We start from the raw sequence: 22,469 nt of genomic DNA, 5'->3' as shown, positions 1-22,469 counted from the left end.
GAAGAGATGGAGACTTTCAATACTCTTTCCATAATCCTAAATGTGATTTTTATTTTTATTTTTTGGCAACCTATTTGCAAAGTACCAGTCATTCCTTCCCTTTGACTACCTCACTCCCTCTCCTAAAGATCCACTCAACACAGGGGAAAAAAATCGAAACACAATATATTGGTTTATGTAACCAAAGGTTACATAATTTAAGTTGAAAGACAAATTCCAGAATTTTAGTTATGTCAGTAAATTGTAGCAAACCAATAGAGAGCCTCTTAAGGATTAATACATTCGCTGTTGCATGAGTTTTCATCTTGCCTACAAAAGCTCATGCCAAGATAAATTTGTTAGTTATCAAGAGGGATATTTTGTCATCACCTATTTTGAAGTTGAGGGAATCTAATCAAAGAATTGGATTATTTACCACAGACCTCTACATATCCATCCAATAATCTAGACCTCATTTTGCCATGTATTGATAAAAAGATCACAAAGGTAAAATAAAACAGAGAAAAACAATTAGGATTGGGTTCTGGGTGCCTGGGGCTAAGTTCAAGGGGTCCTCATCTGAGAAGGGAAAACTGCTAGAAGCATACACTGCTCATGGTAGGCTGTTGGCAGATGATAAAGGCAGATGGAAAATCACTTACCCTGCAGCGCTGAAGTAAATTACGAGAATCCTCTGAGAAGACAAGAGGTGAACCTCTTGATCAGACAAGCAACACTGGCATGTATTTCCCCTTGAAATTCCCTGATTTCAATTTTCAATCTAGTAAAGGGCACTGGATTGACAGCCCTAGAATTGTACATCTGCTCCTTTACAGAAGAAGCTGAGAAGGTGGCAATTACCAGTTTTGCACATGCCTTCAAAACATCAGCAGACCACAGCAGCCCCATTCCCCCATGATCCTTTACCATCACCAATTTTGGATTACACCTAGCTTTTGATGTTTGTGATACTCTAATACAGCTTTTTCGCTAACCTGGTGTCCTACAGATGTTCTGGACCACAACTCCCATCATCCCTAGACAGCACGGCTAATGGTCACATTATAGGAGTTGTAGTACACAACATCTACAGGTCACTACGTCGGGGAAGGCTGTTCTAAAACAACTGAATAGATGAGATGCTCAGGTTTTCTGAGTAGGAAGTGCTTCGTAGCAATTTCTATAAGAGATAAGATCGAAACATTTGTTTCTTATTTTTTAAAAAATCTAATTTCTTTTTCCATTTGATAGTTTTTACTTGCAGAAAAGTGAAACATTTGACCATGTTGGAATCCAGTTCCCCCTAATTTAGCACTCATTGCAGAGGGCTGCAGCCACTCATCACACGTCACTTTCCTTTTTGTAGATCAGCAAATATAATTGTGACATTGACCAAAAAAACCCTATAACATACATAGCCACCCAATCTGAAATTTTACTGGGAACGATCCAGCTGAAGTTAAGCATTTTGCAGCTTGATTGACTACATGTTTTCTCTGAATTATTTTCTCTTAGTTCATTAGAATTTATTTCCCAGTACTTCCTGTGCTTGAGATTGTAGCCTTGAGAGATCCACTGAGTTAAGCACTCAGCTTCCTCAGATGAAATCAAGAGATGCTTGAAGTCTTTAACTTACACTTTAAAGTGAATCATGCTGACATTATGAGACAATGACTCAAATATCACTGGAAAATATAAGCTCACCAGAAACCTGAGATCATGTTTCATTTTTGCTTTTGCTTTCATTAGCAAATGGGTCAAGACGTGGGGGGAGGATGAGGACAAGAGAAATGATTCCGCTAAAGTCAGCAGATGTCTTCTTATCCTGGTGGAGCCACCTGTCTATACATAAGCATGCCAGATTACATGCTGGTATAAATAAACTTAGCTTTGTTGACATCGATGGCACTGTGCCAGGGTAAAACAGCTTCATCTCCATCCATGTGTTTTTACAATCTGTACTAAACAGAGATTGAAACAATTTCATTTTAGACAAAACAAAACAAAATGCACACATGTAACAGCATTTCAAGAAAGTTGTGAAAACTTTTTTTGAAAGTGATGTTTAAAACTCTCATAAACCAGCTAGGAAATACCTACACTGCTGGGTCAAATGCACTTTTTCTTAGTGTAATTAATTACCAGTACCATTGAGACAGGCTTCCATTTATATCGGTCTCTGCTAGTCCATGCAGCTGACAATGACTGTTGGTGCAGGAACACTCCGGGCAAGTGGACGGATAGCTTCCCGCTTTGGCACTGTTCATAAAGTATGCCACACTTTTAAAACATTTTAAAATCTTCCTTTTCCCATGATGCTATTTTTCATTTTAGGACTTACAGACACACACACACACACACACACACACACACACACACACCAACAAGGGCCAGAAACCATGACACAAACACACATTTTTATTTTTTGTAATATGTTAGCCTATTAATTAGAGGTGAAATGGAGGTTACGTGAAAGTTGAGTCAATGAAAAGCAATTTAAGGACACTTCTTGGCACTGAATAAATTAAATCTTAAATTATTCTATTGGAGAAATGAACATGCCTATGACATCACCCTTTTCCTCTTCTGATACAAATAGTAGCACTTTGCTACTCTTTCCTCTCCCCATCATGTGTGACATGCTTTATGAAGTGTGGGGTTGATTTATTTTTATTTCTTGTTATTAACATAAAGGCTTGTAGCGGGTAACAAGATGTCTTATTATTACAGAGTAGGAGGAGGGAAGGTACCTGTCTTTCACTGAACACTTTTCAGTTCATTACTACTGGCATCTGGACATCTCCTAAAAGTGACACGAACAGGGATGGGTAAACCATGCTTTTGCATTAGCAGTTTCCCCTAAAATGCACATTTCTCTACGCAATTTCCCCTAATGTATGCATTTTTGTGCTCATTTTTTAAACCAGAAAACTACATTGCAAAATTTAGAGAAGTGTAAAAACTGAAATATAACTGCATTCTGGTTCACATATTAGTTTGGGAAGTGCAATTTAGGTGAGTTTTTATTAAAATGAGAACCAAACTAATTTCTCCCTCTACCTATGAATGCTAGTTGCAGTAAGTTCAGGCCTGCCACTTGGATGGGCTCTGATTTGAGTCTCAGTCATTTTAATAGCACTTTCACAACTGAAATTTCTGGTTGATGATGTGCATTGTTATTAGAGTAACATGATCAGATCTTTAAAAGAATGCAGTGTTAACCAAGAGATGTACCATTTAAAGGAATTTCCAAGACTTTCACATTTTTCTAAACAGTGACCAACGTAGCAGAAAAAACTGATAGCTGGTACGTTCCTGAATTCTCATTTTTAGTCATAATCATCAGCGTATGCATCATCTTTACTGCAAAGAAGCTACAATCCTGTCCCCATTTACCTGTGAATGAACTCCACTAAACTTAAATGATTGTTACTTCTGAATAGATATATAAAGGTAGGTCCTGAGAATTTCTCAGCTTTCAAACAGAGAACATTTCTAAAAAGTAACACAGAAATCTCAGAAGTGAGGGGAATACAGACCAAACAATGGCATAAAAATAACAAACAGGACCCAGCTTAGTTGAGATGTTTTGCGTTGTTATTTGGACATAATGCAAGAAAGGAAACAAAGGAAATAGTTGGTGTACTTTTTTTTTTGAGCACTGATTTGAGTAGCACTCATAGAAACTTCTGCAACCTGTGCTGTATACACATACTGCTTATATGCAGCACCACATGGGGTTTTAAAAGCTCCAGTCAACATTGCTGCCTCTTTGTATTACGAGTGTTATATAACAACAGCCATCTGTGAAAATATCTAAACAGAATAGGTATGGGCTACTGGTGGTTTGGAGGGAATATCGATACAGTTCAGTCTTAGGCAGGTCACCTATAGGCTAACTAGATGTGATAATAGCAAACCCATATGTTAGAACTTAGAGCTCTGCACAGCTGTAAAGTGGGAAAATGTTTGTATTATTACTGCAGTGAGTTATACATGGGGCTGCCTTTGAAAATGGTCCAGAAACTTCGGCTCATACAAAAAAACAAGATTCTTAAAGGGGACTAGTTAATATATTACACCAGTGATCTGTAAACTGCACTGGCTTCAAGTCCATTTCCAGACCCAAAGTCCTGGAATATTTATTTATTTATTACATTTATATACCACCCCATAGCCGAAGCTCTCTGGGCAGTTTAACTTTAAAGCCCCAAACACTTGGGGCCATCTCCTCCTATACATGCTTATCCAGACTCTAAGATCAGAGGCCTCCTCGAGGTGGTGAAGTGCGTGGCTACTAAGGAGAGGGTATTTTCAATAGTGGCACCCTGGTAGTGGAATGCCCTCCCTAGAGAGGCTTACTCAACACCCGCAATATGGCCTTTTAATATGTGTTATTGTGTTTTTAAAACAAAAGGAGAAGAGCATCCAAATCAGGTCAGAAAAAAAGGATAAACAAGTTCTCAGGTTGCATTTTGGCCTGTGTTCTCTCAAAGGCCTTCTTCAGGAGGTTGTTAGAAGATAACTGCAGAATTCTCTCCAGTTGCCATTGAGACAATTATCTTGCTAGAGAGAAGTCTATTGTGTTTTTAGACACTCTGCAGCTGTTTTTTTTTTTTACTTTGCTTTTATTCTTTAAAGGTTTTATTTAAAGGTTTTATATTACATTTTAACATGAAGTATTTTAGGGCTTTAATTTTAGAGAACTGCTTAGACAGCTTTGGCTGTTGAGCGATATAGAAATGTAATAAATGAATAAGGGTCAGCTGAAAGCAGAAGAGTGGTTGGTGGAAGAAAAGTGCAGAACTGAAGTTACCAAGAGACTAAATCAGGTGTAGACAACTTCAGAGGTTTGGGCACTGCACTGGCTATTCCAGAACCCACAGGAGCTGTACCCTCCCCGCTCCACCAGGAGCTAAAGTGGCCACATTGCTGGAATCCCAGCAATTCTGCTGGGAATCAGTGCATGCAGAGAGCACATGCCTTATTTCCCAGCAGCATGGGGCTCTCAGCAGCCTGTTGAACAGCATGTTCCCAGCAGAATCTTTGGAATTTCAAGGGTGGTGGTGGTGGGTTGGTTGCTGCACAATGCTGCATGTTGCCCACCCCTGGACTAAGCAGATTTGACAACAACATAACCCATGTCTTACAATGAGAGAGGAATGATGCCATTTTGCCCCACATGCCATTTTGCTTCCATAATCACTACCCAGTCACATTTTCCATGCTAGGTGGTGAGTAATAAGTAAGGCCTGGAGAAATGCAGCTGGAGAGAGGTGGCTGGGAGTGGGGGAAGGGTTCAGTACCTCTTTCCCATTCTGAGACACGGTCATGCTATTGTCGCATGTATTTAACCCCTTGGTAACATAAGGATACTAGTTCAATTTGACCCCAAAGAGGAGCTATTTAGAAACTACAAAAGGGAAATCTCTAACCCGATTGTTTGTGATGTGATTAGATATGGAAGCTTGAGCTAAGTCTAAAAATTAGGAGTGTGTGCCCAGTAGAAGATTAAGCATTCTGTAATTGCTCTATATATTTACTTAAATTTTCCTCCTACAACTCTTCTTCCAGAGATTGGATACTAGGAGTTTCTGATCCATCGTTCAGTTATAGTGAGTAGATTATGACAATTACAAGAAAAAGTTATGAAAAAGAATTTTAGGTATCATTGGGTAAAATCCCAAATCTAAGTCCTACTTAAAGTAGAACCATTGAAATAAATGGGACTTCAACTAGTCATGATTAACTTAAATCTCAGTCATTTCAATAGACTTAATCAATTATGTTGGATTTCACGCAAAGCTGCCTTCAGAAAACATGATACAGAAAATCTATATAAGAATACAGTAGTGTAAGGCTTATTACTAGAGATTTACCAGACCAATTTTGCTCATTTTTGTTTTAAGCTTAAGCTTGAGCAGTGCAAATGTGCAGAAAATTTTGAAAGTTCAAAAAAGTTCAAAGCTCAAACTTTAATAGCCAAAGAATATATTAACAAGAATAGTCTCTCTGCCAGAAGCAAAAAAATGGTGTTTGTTGTTGTTGCCATGTTAACAAGTGAAACTTCTGTGCAAGAAACAAAGATGGTGGCTCCCACTGGTTGTTTTCTCTCTCCCTCTCCCACCTCTATTAAAAACAAAAAGCCCATCCATTCCAGAAGCAAAGATGGCTCAATCTGCTGTCACCCCTTCAAAAAGAACAGCCTCTCCACCAATGACAAAGGTGATGCCCACCGCTGCATTTATCCATCCTCCCCTCACACACTCCAGATGCTGTGCATGCACATAAAAGTCTTCCCATAACTTTAAGCTAATGACAGAAAACTTTACTGATTTAAAAAAAATTGAAAAGGAGGAGGAGGAGGAGGAAGAAGGTGGCAAGATAATGTTGGTGAAATATGCAGCCTCCTGAAAGTGAGAGAAGAGGTCCTGTGGTTGCCATAGGAACCCTCCAAGTCTTCTTCTGCACCCCTCTCCCCCATCCCCTTCCATTCCCCAAGTGAATGTGAAGGGAGGGAATATGGTTCACTAATTAATAGAACACCATGATCCCCCCAGAAGGAGAAATGGTAATAATGCCTATTGGAATGTATAGCAACCTTCCCAATCCCTAATCTTCTAATCCTCCTATCTTTAAATGCCCCCCCTTCAAGAATGGGCCTCCACTTTCCCCCTGGCGCCTACATCCAACTACCTTTTTCTGCCCCCCTCCCAAGAAAGAGATTCCCCCTTTGCCCTTTTCCTTTTAGGGTTTGGATTTTGGATCCCCTTTCAACACCTCATTGTTGCTGCTTCTCCAATTCTCTTCCCCAAGTGTCTCTATTTCCAATGCTGCTCTCTTTCCAGCCAACCTAAAAGAATTTTTATATTATTATTTGCTGAATACAAGTGCATGGCCTAGGAAGCAGCACCCCACAAAGGCACCACCTCCTCCTGGCTCTGCTCTAGCCTGGATTCAGAAGGCGTACGGAGCAGGCGCAGACCAGGCCAGACTAAGCCAAGATGCTATGTCTTCAGCAGAGTTGGGAGCACACCACCTGCATCATCTGCTGGTACAGTCCAATTCCTCTCGGTCTTCCTAATGGGTGGGATTTTCTTATCGCCCAGGGCTACCCACAATTACAATTTGCAGTATGTTTCTCCCTCAAACTGCTAGTGCTAATGGTGACCTGGGCTTTACACCAGTTCTAATAAGAATAATAGTAGCTTCAGAAATTGAAGTACTAATAACTATCATGGTCCTTGACATACGAGCACAGTAATTTCCCATCATATTTTACTTGATTTCTGTGAATTAAACATTTAATAGTTTTCCATAGCACTTTTGACATTTAATTCTGTATTCCACCACAGCAATGATCAATATAGTTGCAAAAGGGTTTTGGGTTTTTTTTTTAATATGAAATATTTATCAGGATTTCTCTTTGGACTTGTTTTTCATCCTTAAAAAGTGAGGAAGCATTCCACACCAAAGCCACTTTCAAAATGTTTTATTTTAATTTCCACCCACCCCATCCTTCATGACCTCACACAGTGACTCTGTCATATGGCTTGCTAATGAATGATAATTAAATCTTTTAGGTTAAAAAAGTTGGAGAGTTTAAAAAGTTGTGGCTTCATAAATAAACAATGTTTAAATGTTGCAAAACTAACTCAGTGTCTTTCTTTTAACAGGATTTAATGTAAGGTTGGCTATATTTACTCTTCAGATTTGTTACAAAAGAAACTAATGAATGAAAAGCAGGCATGTTCCCAATTGACAGTCCAAATACAGTCAAAAGATGTTACCATCATACTTGGTATCAAGCATAAAAATTAAATACATTCACCACTGTGGGCTTAATGTTCTCCCATATCTGCCTAATCTTGCTAACTATTGTTTTGCAATAGTATAACACATATGGCCATATACTTTCATAAATTACTGCTGTTCCATTAAGATGACAAATTATCACCGTTGTGTTTTCTCAAGGTAGGGTATTAGCATTCTATACATTTTTCATGGGGGGGTTAGGATGTATATTTAAGAAGAGGTAGATTGAGGCAACAGAGCTACACATCTTTAAAAGCTGATTACAAATTTAACAGCCAATCCTCAATGTATTTACTTGGAAGCAAGACTCACTGATTTCAGTAGAACTTACTTCTTATCAGGGTACTTAGAAATGCAATCTAAGAATGTAAAAAGAAAAAGGGGAAAGAAGAATATCTGCTCCAGAGATATTTATAGAGTGAGGAGTGACATCATTGTGGACAGCAATCAATCAGTTGGGCAGAACAAATAGTATTGTCTACTCCAGAGTTTTACCTCTTACAAAAGAACAGTGATCTCAAGTAAGCATATTGCTTTAAAAATAATATCTAATATAGTTCCCAAAACACCGTTTTGGTTCAGCAGGAGATGCCAAAGCAGGTGATGATTCATGATGATGTAATGGTTTAGGCCACCACTTTGGGAGGTGGGTTGCTAAGCGGGAAACCGCCTCCAGTGAAGCGTGGAACTCTGGTTCTCTGTCCTGAGTAGTCATGTTCCATGTTATTCAAGGCTCTCTCCTTTTCCCTTAGAGGTGGAGAAAAACAAGAAAGAAGAAAAGAAAGAAATGTGATGATTTTTTCTATACTTTCTCTCTTGATATAATTTCCAAAAGTTTCTAAAGTTTTCATAGCTGTAACTGCTCTATCAGGAGATCATTAAAAATACGTTGATGAAAGCCTGTTAAGTTAAACTGCTACAATTAGATGTCTGTTTGGATCTAATTAAGTGACTGCTGATGGTACGCAGAATTATTAAAAATTAGAACTAAATGAGCTCTCCTAATGTTACACCCTTAAAATGGTCAGAGTTTCTCATTAGAAGCGGTATAAGTGTAAGGTTTGTCACTTGGAATTTCTAATCTTAGTACTGCTCCTCCAAATGATAATTTGTTTTCAAATGAAAGGCTGAAATCATCAAAGACAAAAAGGGGGAGATATTTTTCCTTTGTTGAATTTTAATGAATAAATTGTGTTAGCCATTTTCACATTTAACAGACTTATAGTGATAATTATCCAGCTTGTTCTTTTTACACAAAACCAACACTGCCTATAAAACTTTGAACCACTGTAGCCGCTAGAATTTATGCTATAGGATGAACAATTACAGTTTGCCTTCAGCATTTAAGAAAAAGGAAAACAATTTAACTTTTCACTCAGCTATTTAATGAGAAAAGAGGAGGGGGGAGTCCCCAACAAAGCAATGGGATGAGCACATTTTCCTGAACTAAGATACAAAAATGCAGCAAAATACTCCAATAAACTCATCAGACCATTGTAACATGATAGTATTTTGTGGCTCATTTTGGACATCAGAGGGGCTCACAGATGTTATTCTCTCCTCTACATCAGGCGTGACTGCGTGGAGACATTCAGAAGCTTTTGGTTCTGTTTTTGATTATCCATTGACTGTTGTTTTGTTCAAACCCAAGGAAGAGTGGTAAATCTCAACCATGGATTATGAAGGTTGCTTATTTCAACAAACCCTACTTAAGATTAACCTCAGTTAACCATGAACTATAGCTAAGATTAACCACAGTTTGGACACAATGCTAAACTGCAGTTAATCAAAAACAGAAGTGAAAACTTCTATTTCCATTTGGCCACACTGGAGTTGGTGGGGGGCGGGAGGAGGAAACATGCAAGCCTAAGGCTTACAAAGGCTCATCCAAATGCAGCCTGTTTTTGTGTGTGGTCTCAAAAATTCCTGATGTGAGATATGGTTCAAATAAATATATTGTCATTTTATTGCTCTATTTTACTCGAAATAACAATGTCTGCTCACCACTTTCATAACTTCGTGGAAAGCCCGATATAAATTTGTATAAAAACAAATTATATGTTTTGTTGGAGTTGGTGGTATTATTTTTTATATGTGTTCCCTAGTAATTGCATTCTTTCTTTCATTTTAAATATTCCTGCTCCAGGAAGAAGTAACTTGGGGACTGGAACAGTGAGGAAGAGGGGAGGGGGGAATTGTTGCAAGAAAGTGCTTAACTGCATACTAATTGCTTCTTCTAAATAATGGCCAGTGCACTGTGATCAACACATGCATCCAAGGAATGCAAGAAGCACAAGAGGGCCTTATGTTTATTTCCTCCTGTAGTAGTTTCAACAGAAAACTGGATCATGCCCAAACTAATTAAAAGTTTGGTTCAAATATTATATTGCAAATTTATTTATGATTTACTTCATTTATTACATTTTTATACTGCCCAATAGCCGAGGTTCTCTGGACATATCACAATTAAAATGATAAAATACAACAAATGACTTCAAGTTTTAATAAAAACTGAACTACCTATAAAGTATGGCTAAAATGTGCAGGTGTCCTTGACCACAAAACTATTTTGGAGACAGAACACTTGACTAGGATGATTGCAATGCACAAATATAATTCTTGATGGATTTTGCATATAATTGACAAATATTGGAGTCCTCATAATACTGTTTGCATTATACACACATGTGCACATGCAACCCTATTCGTTACACATGGTCTATTGCCCTTGAAAATATAATGGTAACAGAAATGAAATACTTGCAATAAAATACAACTGAGTGAATTTCCTTATTTCTAATGCTGAAATGGAAAAGCAACACTCATGGTTCAAATTCTAAAGATTATAGCTGTTTTCAAAAGGACGCTTAGCTGCTGGAAATGGATTGCTAGACATTATGGTAGCATTGTGTATTGATCATAAAGCTCCAGGAAGGCCATTAGCCATGAACAATTGTTGCTAATTCCAAACATCAAGGCAGCATTATGCCATTTGCAGTTGAGCAGAGGTCGCCTTTGATCGCTGACTGTTTTGCTAATTCAGACATCAGAATTGATAGCTGTCTTAAAACATGATTAAGTGAGAGGAAGGAGGTAACCGGTTTGAGATCAAATTCCACATTTTGAAATGGGGTGCTAGTGGACATTGTTAGGGTAGGAAGTGGGGGAATAGGAAGATATCATTTGATTCATTTCATTTGAACTGCACTATATGCACCTAATCTATAGATGAGGAAAGCATGGTTGCAAAAAATCTAGACAGACAATTGCAGAATAAAAGAAAAAGAACAATAGTTCAGTTAAATAGTCAAATGCATACACAGAGCTAAATGGACATCATACATGAAGCTTTGGTCTAAACGGTAGTACACTGATTCCTCCCCACCCAACTATGCGTAAATGTTTTCTGTATTGGAAAATTGCAGTATTTTAAGTGGTCATACAAGTGATTGGATAAAGTGCACAGCCCTGTTTAACAAAACCACTTGAGATGGAGTCACCCATAAAATGATAGAAAATCAATAAAATTAAGCAAAGCTTTTCAATTGGCAGCTGTGATCTTGTGAATCTCCAATACTGGGAATTCTCCAGAATCTTGTACATAATAGATGAAGTATTTATTTATTTATTTATTTATTTATTTATTTATTTATTTTATTACATTTATATACCGCCCAATAGCCAGAGCTCTCTGGGCGGTTCACAAAAAATTTTTTTTAAAAAAAAGATGGACTATATACATAGCTTGCATATTATGGGAGTGGATTCAGACTTTAAGGACTATCTATTATTATTATTATTATTATTATTATTATTATTATTATTATTTATATAGCACCATCAATGTACATGGTGCTGTACAGAGTAAAACAGTAAATAGCAAGACCCTGCCGCATAGGCTTACAATCTAATAAAATCATAGTAAAACAATAAGGAGGGGAAGAGAATGCAAACAGGTACAGGGTAGGGTAAGCAGGCACAGGGTAGGGAAAAACTAACAGTAGAAAGTAACAGTAGAAGTCTGCACAGCATCAAGTTTTAAAGCTTTAGGAAAAAGAAAAGTTTTTAGTTGAGCTTTAAAAGCAGTGGTTGAACTTGTAGTTCTCAAATGTTCTGGAAGAGTGTTCCAGGCGTAAGGGGCAGCAGACGAAAATGGACGAAGCCGAGCAAGGGAAGTAGAGGCCCTTGGGCAGGCGAGAAACATGGCATCAGAGGAGCGAAGAGCACGAGCGGGGCAATAGTGTGAGATGAGAGAGGAGAGATAGGAAGGAGCTAGACCGTGAAGAGCTTTGAAGGTTAACAGGAGAAGTTTATATTGGATTCTGAAGTGAATTGGAAGCCAATGAAGAGATTTCAGAAGCGGAGTAACATGGTCGGAGCGGCGAGCTAAGAAGATGATCTTTGCGGCAGAGTGGTGAACAGAAACCAACGGACTGATGTGAGAAGAAGGAAGGCCAGAGAGAAGAAGGTTGCAGTAGTCCAACCGTGAAATAACCAGTGCATGAACAAGCGTCTTGGCAGAAGAGACAGACAAAAATGATCGAATCCTGGCAATATTATACAGGAAAAATCGACAAGATTTAGCTACTGCCTCAATATGAGGAATAAAGGAGAGCGAGGAGTCGAAGATAAAGCCAAGGCTACGAGCTTCCTTGACCGGAGTAAGCGTAACATCATTGACAGTAAGAGAGAATGAGAGATGAGGAGAAGGTTTAGGAGGAAAAACAAGCAATTCAGTCTTTGCCATGTTAAGCTTCAAGCGACGATGAAGCAGCCAAGCTGAGATATCTGAAAGACATGCCGAGATACGATCGTGAACATCAGGAGAAAGTTCCGGAGATGACAGATATAGTTGTGTATCATCGGCGTACAGATGATATTGGAGGCCATGAGATTGAATAAGCTTGCCCAAGGGCAACATGTATAAGGAAAACAACAACGGGCCAAGCACCGAGCCTTGCGGAACCCCTACTGAAAGGGGAAAGGAGGAAGACGAGCTGCCATTAGTCAACACGCTGAAAGAGCGACCCGCTAGATAGGAGGCAAACCAGTTATAGACAGAGCCACAAAATCCAAGGTCATGAAGGGAATCTAAGAGAAGATCATGATCAACCGTGTCAAAGGCTGCAGTTAGATCAAGGAGAATAAGAACGGAATAATGGCCTTTAGACTTGGCAATAAGGAGATCATTGGTGATCTTAGTAAGGGCTGTTTCGGTGGAATGCAGAGGACGGAATCCAGATTGAAATGGATCCAAAGCAGAGTTACTAGAAAGAAAGTCAAGACAACGAGAGTAGACCGCACGCTCCAGGATCTTTGAAACAAACGGCAACAAAGAGACAGGTCGGTAGTTAGACAGAGATAGCCTATCAAGAGTAGGTTTCTTGAGAATGGGAGAGACTGTAGCATCTGTAAGAGCTTTTCACTGATATGAAAAGGGAACAAAGATATCCATAATATCCCAGTTATGAGGGAATAAAGCCCTCATTGACAAGGAGAAAAGCTGGGAAGGGACTGAATCTAATTAACATAAGTCTGGAAATGGCAAACCCAACATAATGGCAAACCAAGGACAGGGATGTACACACAGGAGCAAAGAGGAGAGAGGAGTGGCTGGAAAAAACCCCAAGGGCATTGGAAAATGGAAAAAGCTAGAATGCTGTGAGGTCTGCAAAGTCTTTCTACTGCACTTGCCCAGATTATTTGTTCTCAAGATACCTAACAGCGCCAGATGCTATGACCATCAGACATAAGCAGTAGCCTCTGTGACGTTTGTACAAGGATGGAATGTAACTCATTCACACATTCAATTATTGTAAGTCACACACATTTATCCTATCAGACCAATCTAGTTGTCTATATGTCCACACAGCAGCTATTGACAACAACAGTGAGGCCAGTGCAGGCTGTACTAGCTGCATCACCCAAACTCAGGAATATCTTCTACAGGAAAATCCGTTGGGAGATAGCCAATTCTTTACTAGAACAAGGGCAGAAATTTTCCAACCTTCTATTCGATGAAAACTCAAAGGCTAGGCAGACTATAAGCTATTCATGGACTATTTGTGCCACATGTGAATCGTCTTGATATAGGATGAACTGAAGAAGAAAAAATTGCATGTACACTCTTATCAGTGTAGGTTTTATATCTCCATTATAGACTGGTTCAAAAGAAAGACTATGTGAGCACATTTCCACACATGATGCTTGCAGGTTTCCAATAGCAGGCAATTTCTCCTATGTCACCCTGGGAACAAGCACACACATGCACACGCACAGAGGTGACCTTAAAGGTGCTGTCATTACCATATCTCAGATGGATAATAATTTAGTATTAAATACTGTTGCTATTTTTACTTCCACCACTAGTATTGAGTCTCTTACTTGTTTTCATGTTCCTTGCGTTTTTGAGTGAGGTATTTCTTCTTTACATTCAGAAGCTCATTGGCAAGCCTTTCAATTTCATATTTGTATTCTTGACTCTGTGATTCATACATGTTCAATTCAGAAGACAAAACCTTAAAAAGCCAACATAAAACCAATTACAACACATAAACATCATAGGTGATTTGCTCTCTTCCTCTTCATGTTTGGCTTTTAGAAAGAACTGCAGCATAAAGGGGGGTTGTCCCTTGTAGCTCAAGAGCCCATGTCAAAATAGTTGCATCATAAGGTAGAAAAGGTTTGACTATCTGGACATCTTACAAACATTGTGGCATCTCACCAACTGCTGGTCTTATGTGTAACTGCTGGGGCATTTATGGGTGGCAGCCCCCTCCCAAACACCCCTTTTTGGACCAATAATTATATCAAAAGATACATGGATGAAACAAGCAGCATCTGTTAGGGAGTGTGTGTAATTCTAGACTGCTCAATCTGACTGACATTGTTGGGGCATAGCGTCTTTCTGACTACTCCAAAAAGGGGAGTGTTCATTATGTCATAAGGTACATGGTTGAAATTGGTATGATTTGATAGTGATCTTAAAATATCTACAATACATTCACTGGACAACTTTCAAGGGTCTCTATTGAAAGTCTGCATAATGCCCTGCACATAACCAGCTTTCATCAGCATTGACGATGGATATTATTTTAGGGTCAAGGCAGGGAGTTGTGTCTGTACCAGTTCTGCAATTCATCCTTCCAGTATGGCAGTAAACATGGGGCTCCAGAGCAACTCTCCTTGAGGCTTTGTACAGCATTGAGCCATATTTTTGCACTACCATGATATGTATCTTCATTCTCTGATCAATCCTTGGCCCGCTATTCAGAGACAACCTTAAGGCATGAACCTTAATGAACCTTAATGAACCTTGACTAATTGGTTCATTTCAGATCTACTTTAACAAAAGAGGGGCCTCTTCCATTCCAATCAAACCAAAAGTCCTGGCTCACAACAGGATAAGAAGACACAGCCAGCACAAAGACACACAGGTGGGATAACTAAGAAACAGGTAGGATGTTTTAATTTCTTTTTACTGCTGCAACAGGGCTGAGAAGAGTTGTTCTGCCTGACAGGAGGAGCAGTTACCTGCTTGATAGTCTGCCCCCTACCAGGGACATCAACATCCAGCTCAAGCCAATTTGAGGGGCAGGATATCTGCCTAGCTTGTTGTGGGTGGCAAGTCACCCTTGCTGGGATGCCCTCAGTGAGAGTAAAACCAAAAGGGAGTCTCCCCTTTGAGGGAGTCTCTGTAGGAGGTGGAGTATTTATATAGGAGTGTATTTTATATTTTGATTAAGCAGAACAGATTGACGATTCTGCTGGTGTACCGTACACATTGCTGCCCATCAGTAACCCTGAGAGAACTGGTGGTGGTCTCAGGGTTTGTGTTGAGGTTTCCCAGAAAAATTGCTTTGGGGATTCTCAATATTCCACAGCATTTATGTTTATTTTATTATCTTGGTTTTAGCCACCCTGCATTCCAGAACTGGAAGAAGGGTGGGGTACAAAAATATTGAATAAATAAATAAATTCATGCAGAAGCCACTGGATTTGGGGCAGCTCAGGACTTGATCATTGCCATTATAGTCATGAAGCGGTCCCAAGATGTCATAAGACCAACATGTGTAGTAGGACACATGTTAGATTTAGCTTTCTCTACCAGATAGGAGGTTAGTGGTCTATGGAGGGGGTGTTTTTATAATTCTTTGTCATCACCAGATCACTAAATCCCTTTTTAAAAGAGGGAGAGGTCCCAGCTGTCCTGTTCTGTCAACTAAGAGGCCACTGGCAAATCAGAAAGGTACAAATCAAGCAAACAGTTTAGAGTACAAGAAAAAGACAGACAGGAAAAACACAGGAAGATTTTCATTAAATCTGAATAACTAAAGGAAATGGTGGTCAGTAGCTGGTCTTTCAGGACCCTGGACAGAACCCACAGGGTGGACAACATATTCCAATGGTAGCTTCTTCTCTATTGAGTTCTTTAATGCTCCCTGAACCTAATTATACTTCTCAGGCTAAATACCCAAGTTGAGGAATGCAGAGGCTTAAAGGGGCAATCATTTGGCCTGGAGCCTAGCACTCCATCATCTCTCCAAGGGTCCCTGCCGGGCATGTTGCCTGTGGTTGTGCACTAGCTCTGTGGAGAACAAAACAAAGAGAAGAAAAAGGAACAGAAACTTGCACAATGGAAACACAAGTAGACAATAAGGGATGCAAACATTGATTTTGATGAGCAGATTGCTAATATTAAGACTGACAGTTTTTTTAAAAAATAAATACATTAGAAGCAGAAAACCAGTTAGGGAGGCAGCTGGACTGCTGGATGACAATAGAATTAAAAGAGTACTAAATGAAAATATGAAGTGAAGTTGAATGGGTTCTTTTTATCTGTCCTCAGTGCCGAAGATAGCCATGCCTGAGCTGTCATTTTCAAGAATGGAGTCTGAGGAACTGGAGCAAATAGTGCTGACAACACATGAAGTTCTAGATCTTATTGACCAATAGAAAATAAACAAGATCATAAATAAAGATCATCAAATCCAAATGATATCCTTCCAAGAGTTCTTAAAGAACTCAAATGTGAAATTGCTGATCTTCTGACAAAAATATGTAATATATCCCTAAGATCAGCCTCTGTGCCAGAGGACTGAAAAGTGTGCAATCTAATGCCTTTTTATTTTAAGTATCCAGGGAGAGCCAGGAAATAACATCCTAGTAAGCTTAACGTTATTAAAGATAACATTATCAAGTATATAAAAGGATAAGTCTTGCTGAAAAAGAATCAAAACGGTTTCCACAAAGGTAAGTTCCATCTAACTAATCTTTGAGCATTCTTTGAGAATGTCAATAAGCTTATTGATAAGGGTGATCTGGTAGACATAGTTTAGTTGGACTTTCAAAAGGCTTTTAGCAAAGTCTCTCACCAAAGATTCCTGAGCAAACACAGCAGTGATGGGATAAAAGGAGAGGTCTTTTTATGGATCAGTAAACGGTTAAAGAACAGAAATGGCCACTTCCTGCAATGGAATGTAGTTAACAGTAGGGTCCCCCAAGGATCTGTAATGGGCCTGCACTTTTTAACCTATTCATAAATCATCTGGACAGTTGGGCAGTGAGGTGGTCAAGTTTGCTAATGACACCAAATTATTACAAAAGGATCTCTCCAAATTGAATGAATGGGCATTAAAATGGAAAATGAAGTTCAGTATAAGCAAATGCAGAGTGTGTGTTCCAAAGCAGCTGGTATTGAGAGCCACACTGCCTCCAAAAGTGGAAGTAACATATAGCCATCATGACTAGTTGCAGTTGTAGCCTTATGCTCCATGATTTTGACTAATCCCTTTTAAATCTGTCCAGTTTACAGTTACCATTATGTCTTGTGGAAGCAAATTCTGTACTTTAACTATGTACAGTGTGAAGGTTTATTTTTGTTTGTCCTAAATCTCCCACCAGCTTCATCAGATGACCCTGGATTCTATTATTATATGAGAGAGAGAGAGAGAGAGAGAGAGAGAGAGAGAGAGAGAGAGAGAGAGAGAGAGTTTTCTCGCTATCTACTTTCACCATCCTATGCGTAATTGTATAAACCTTCATGGGTCATGACACTAATTTCCTTATGAGAAGGGACAGTGTGACCACTTCTGAAAAAAGCTCCATTGGACTTGGAAGGTCTTAACAACTGCAGACTGGTGACAAATGTCCATTCTTGAGCAAGCTGTTTGAGCATGTGATGGCTAGTAAGGTCTGGACACTCTTTGATAAGACTGATTTTCTTGATTAATTTTTATCAGGGTTTATACCTGGTTTTGGCAATGAAATTGCCTTGGTTACTTTGTGATTTGATGGGGAAACTCTGGTCCACAGGCTGGATATGGACTATGTGAGGTCTTTTTTTTATCATCCCACACTTCTTTAATCTCCTCACTCCCACACTGCAAGTGTGATGCCAGTGGAGGCTTTTTACAAGGTTAATTACAGCATGGGGGGGGGATTTTGGGAGGAATATATTAGGGAGGGAAGGCTAAATCTTCCTTCCCCAATCCTGTGACCAGCTCCTGAAAAACAACCTTTCCCCCTGCATTTAGGTTTTTGAAAGGCCTTTGCAATGGGAAAGAAATGATATGTGAGTCTGTATGCAAGTGAGTTTCTGTGTGAGTGTGTGAATGTGAGTATATATGAATGAATGTATGAGTGAGTCTGGGCAATCACACTGGGGGCCCATGATAATAGTAGGGTGACTCCACCTGCTTTGGGGTGTGGACCCTGACACGTCAGAATCAATTCAGCCCTTGGGTGAAAGAGGTTCCCTACCCTGAGGAATGATCTATGTCAAGAGAGAGACAAAGGAAGTACAATGTGGTTCGTTGTCGTTAATCTCTTGGTGGCTTTTGATACCATCAACCACAGTATCTTGAATGTGATGGATAATAAGCTACAACTGGTAGACTGGATAAAATTATTTGGAGTCAGGTTGGTCTACTTTGTTGCAATGTATAAGATTGTTAACACATTTTAAAGGATGGTGATGTGTTGGGATAAAGGCAAGAGTCAAGGAAGACTGAGGATACGGTAGTAACAGCACATCAGAGGGTGTTAAGTTTCATTGGTTTTTGTTACACTCCTGAATAGAGGGTATTGAATTTTACCTTCAAAATCAAATGTGGAACAAGCTCCATAAAAAGGATGTGACAGGCAGAATCATAATACCATGTAGCTTTCATTCTTTTTTTTATCATTTGAGCTGTGTAATTATTTCTTATATAAATAATGTGAAGCAATGAAAGATATTATTATTTCTACAGGAACTAACATTTACTAGACTTAATACGATCATGTTAATATTGGTAGGGATAAAACATGGCTTTGAAAATAAAATGTTGAAATGCTAAAGGCAGTTCTGTCAAAATTTTGGTCAATCTTTGGAATGGGAGACGTCTCAGGGAATTGACACAATTTATCCTGAGCACGATATCCCACCTAAGAAACCCAAGCTAGCTCCCTGGTTAATTAGAGGTGATGAAACATCAGGGACAACAGCCATAGAGTTGTTTATAAAAGACTTGAAATGAATCTGACTAGACAAAGAGTAAAGCCCACTTTGTCCATTGCAGTGATGGACAAAGAAATGATACCTTTTCATCACCATCACAACTGCACAGTTGTCAAGTTATTTTAGATAGCCAGAGGGCTGTGACATCTTGGCCCTCTTAGTGGAGATGACCTCTTGGTGATATGCTGTAACAAATTTCTGATACAATTTGTGAATAAATTAACCTGGATTTACTCAGACTTGCATGCCATAGTCAGAGCTGGTCAACAGGATGTACCTTTGAAAACAGCTTGTCCAGTTGTTATAGATACTTTTCAATTTGTAGAACGTGGACAGGATTCTTGGAGGGGCAACGTCTACCATGTATGTACTTGACCCATGCCCAGTCTGGCTTATTAAGGTTTCCAGGGGGGAACTGGTTGAGTGGGTTTGAGGAAAATACCTTGAACCCACTATGCTGGATCACCTCCAGCAGTCTCTAATATTCCATACTTGGCCAAGGTGCTTGAGCTTTTCAACTCTTCATTTTTTGGCAGATAATCTGGACCTATTTCAATCCAGCTTCAGCTATGGAATGAAGACAGCTTTGCTCACCCTAGTGGACAACCTACACCTGGAACTGGACTGGGGAAATGTGTCCTTAATGGTTCTGCTGGACCTCTCAGCGACTTCTGAAACCATAAATAATGGTATTTTTCTGGATTACCTAGCCATGATGAGATTTTGGGGCACTGCCCTACAGTACTTCAGCTCTTTACAGAATAGTGTCACTATTCCCATTAAACTGCGGAGTCCTGCAGGACTCCATCTTGTCCCTCTTAACATCTACATGAAACTAATGGCCGAGTTTAGAGATTTGGAATGTGGTACTCCTCTCTCTCTCTCTTTCTCTCTCTCTCTCTCTCTCTCTCTCTCCTTTCCATTTGATTCCAGGGAAGATGTTGAGGTTCTGAACCAGTGTCTGAAGTCAGTAATTGATTGGATAAGGGTGAACAAATTGAAGTTCAATCTAGACAAGATCGAAGTAAGTGGAATGGCTGATCTGGAATGAGGAATTTGACCTGTTTGGGAGGGGGTTGCATTTCTCTTGAATTCTGGAGCTCCTTCTTGACCCAATGTTGAACTTGAATGTTCAGCTGTCAGCTATGGTCAGGTGTGCCTTTGCCAAATCAGGTTACTGCACCAACTACACCCATTCCCAGAGATGTCAAATTTGGCATGATGATCCACACCTTAATTACATCTAGACTACTACAATGCACTCTATGTGGAGATGCCTCTGCAAAATCTTCACAAACTTCAGCTGCTTCAGAATGTGACAGCAAAACTGGGATTATGTTATTTCCTTGTCAAAACAGCTACACTGGCTTCTAGGTTGTTTCTGTGCCAATTTAAAGTGTTGGATATGACCTTTAAAGCCTAAACTGCTTAGCACTAATATACTAGAAAGACTGCTTGCTTTCAAATGAGTCTGCTTAATTGTTATGATCTTGTGGATAGTAAACTTGTTATAACAAAAATCCTATCACACTGTCAGCATCAAATCTTTGGTAATATTTTTCATATTTTAGCACAACACCAGCATTTAGCCATGAGGATCTGTTTGCACATTAAACTGACAAGTCCACTCTTTCAGAAATAATTTATCTTATACACACACACACACACACACACACACACACCCCTTATGAAAAACATCCTCACTTAGAATGTGCAGGTAAACCAACCAGAAGCCTGCATTCAGAAAGGTTGAAATCTACATGACAAAAAATTAACAAAAAGTTAGAATAGAAAATATTAGAAACATATGAGCCAATAGAGTCTGAGTGATCTGCTTCATTTAGTTTCATTGGTATTAATATTAATAGCATAGTAATGACATACAGAGTATTTTCATTAACACAGCACATGCATAGGCATGCTATATTTATTCTGTGACATTCTGATAATATGAAAAACCTTAAGGTAGTCATGGCAAATCTTCAAACAGTTTAGATATCACAAGGCTTAGGGGGGGAAAAAGACCTTTCGTACTTATCTCCTTGTTTCTCAGATTTTCGCATATACTACTATTTATATTCCAACCAGTTTTATAGCTGTGAGAGCCATAAACCTTAAACACACATATAACTGCTAGGTTTTATCAAATGTCATTTATCAAATGCATAACACACTGAACCAGTACCAAAAACCTTGATGGCCATCTCCTATCCTAGGTGTACACTGTAACCCTAGTTACTACCATCTATGGCAACAGTTTATAACTTTTTTTTCTTACAGGCATCCTTAGTATGCATGCACAGAAAAATAATAATCCAGTGTACACTATAGTATTTTCATGCCAATAAAAATGAAGGAAGACCGCCACATCACATGTAAGCCAAGTTGCTTCTTAACATGGTGCTTCAAGTGGTTCCAGAAGACATAAACAAGCTTTTCTCACCAAGGAAATCCTGCCTTGTGGTGACAAGGGTTTAAGAGAATTTACTCTTGTCAGCCCCCTAATGAGATGCGGGACTAATATACAAGGATGAATTGTTAGAAAAAGATGAAGGATTTAGAAATGTTTCCTCAGTCCATTTCTGCTAGTTTGCTAAGGACAAAAGGAAAACGCTTTTGACTGGCACATTAGAAAATCTCGCTCATTTAAAAAGAAAATTAAGACTCATATAAAATTCTGGCACTGACTCCAAAGGCCCAAGTGGGATGCACATTTATAGTAATAGGCTGCAAATTAATGCTCTAATTAGATTTTCATTTCTTAATTTTATAAACAAACATTATAACACAGAATGCTACTCTCAACACTGTTAAGAAATTTACACATTAGCTTTCTTCAGCAAATCACGTGTAAAGAATTCATGGAAATTTCAGTAAGAGCATATTTCATGTGATTCAGTGCTATGACCCAAAAGATTATTTTTCTACACTTACAAGTTTGTATTCAGCTTTAAGAGTTAAGAACGTAAGAGTTGCTCTGCTGAATCAGAGCAAAGATCCATTTATACTAGCATTCTATTTCCAGTTTGGCCATCGAGAATACGTCCTAAAGCCCCACAAGCAGGGCACAAAGGCACCCACCCCACATACGTATGTGCGTGCATGCATGCACGCACGCAGTAAGTCCCATTGGATACAATGGGACTTATTTCTGAGTAAACATGCATTAGATTAC

General features: G+C 39.1%; 1 protein-coding gene across 1 annotated transcript in view; it reads right to left on the bottom strand.

Moving 5' to 3' along the window:
- Positions 1–8,354: 8,354 nt before the first annotated feature.
- CFAP58 (cilia and flagella associated protein 58) overlaps positions 8,355–22,469 on the bottom strand; it is a 103,388-nt gene continuing 89,273 nt past the window's right edge. The window contains exons 17-18 of the mRNA XM_063133246.1: positions 14,179–14,312; positions 8,355–8,541 (exon numbers count right to left, since the gene is read on the bottom strand). Of these exons, the coding sequence (XP_062989316.1) occupies positions 8,421–8,541; positions 14,179–14,312 (255 nt within the window). The 3' untranslated portion in view covers positions 8,355–8,420. The remainder of the gene's footprint in view (positions 8,542–14,178; positions 14,313–22,469) is intronic.

The sequence above is a fragment of the Elgaria multicarinata genome, chromosome 8, assembly GCF_023053635.1.
Source record: "Elgaria multicarinata webbii isolate HBS135686 ecotype San Diego chromosome 8, rElgMul1.1.pri, whole genome shotgun sequence".
Lineage (NCBI taxonomy): Eukaryota > Metazoa > Chordata > Lepidosauria > Squamata > Anguidae > Elgaria > Elgaria multicarinata.
This window is presented reverse-complemented; position numbering and strand designations above follow the sequence as displayed.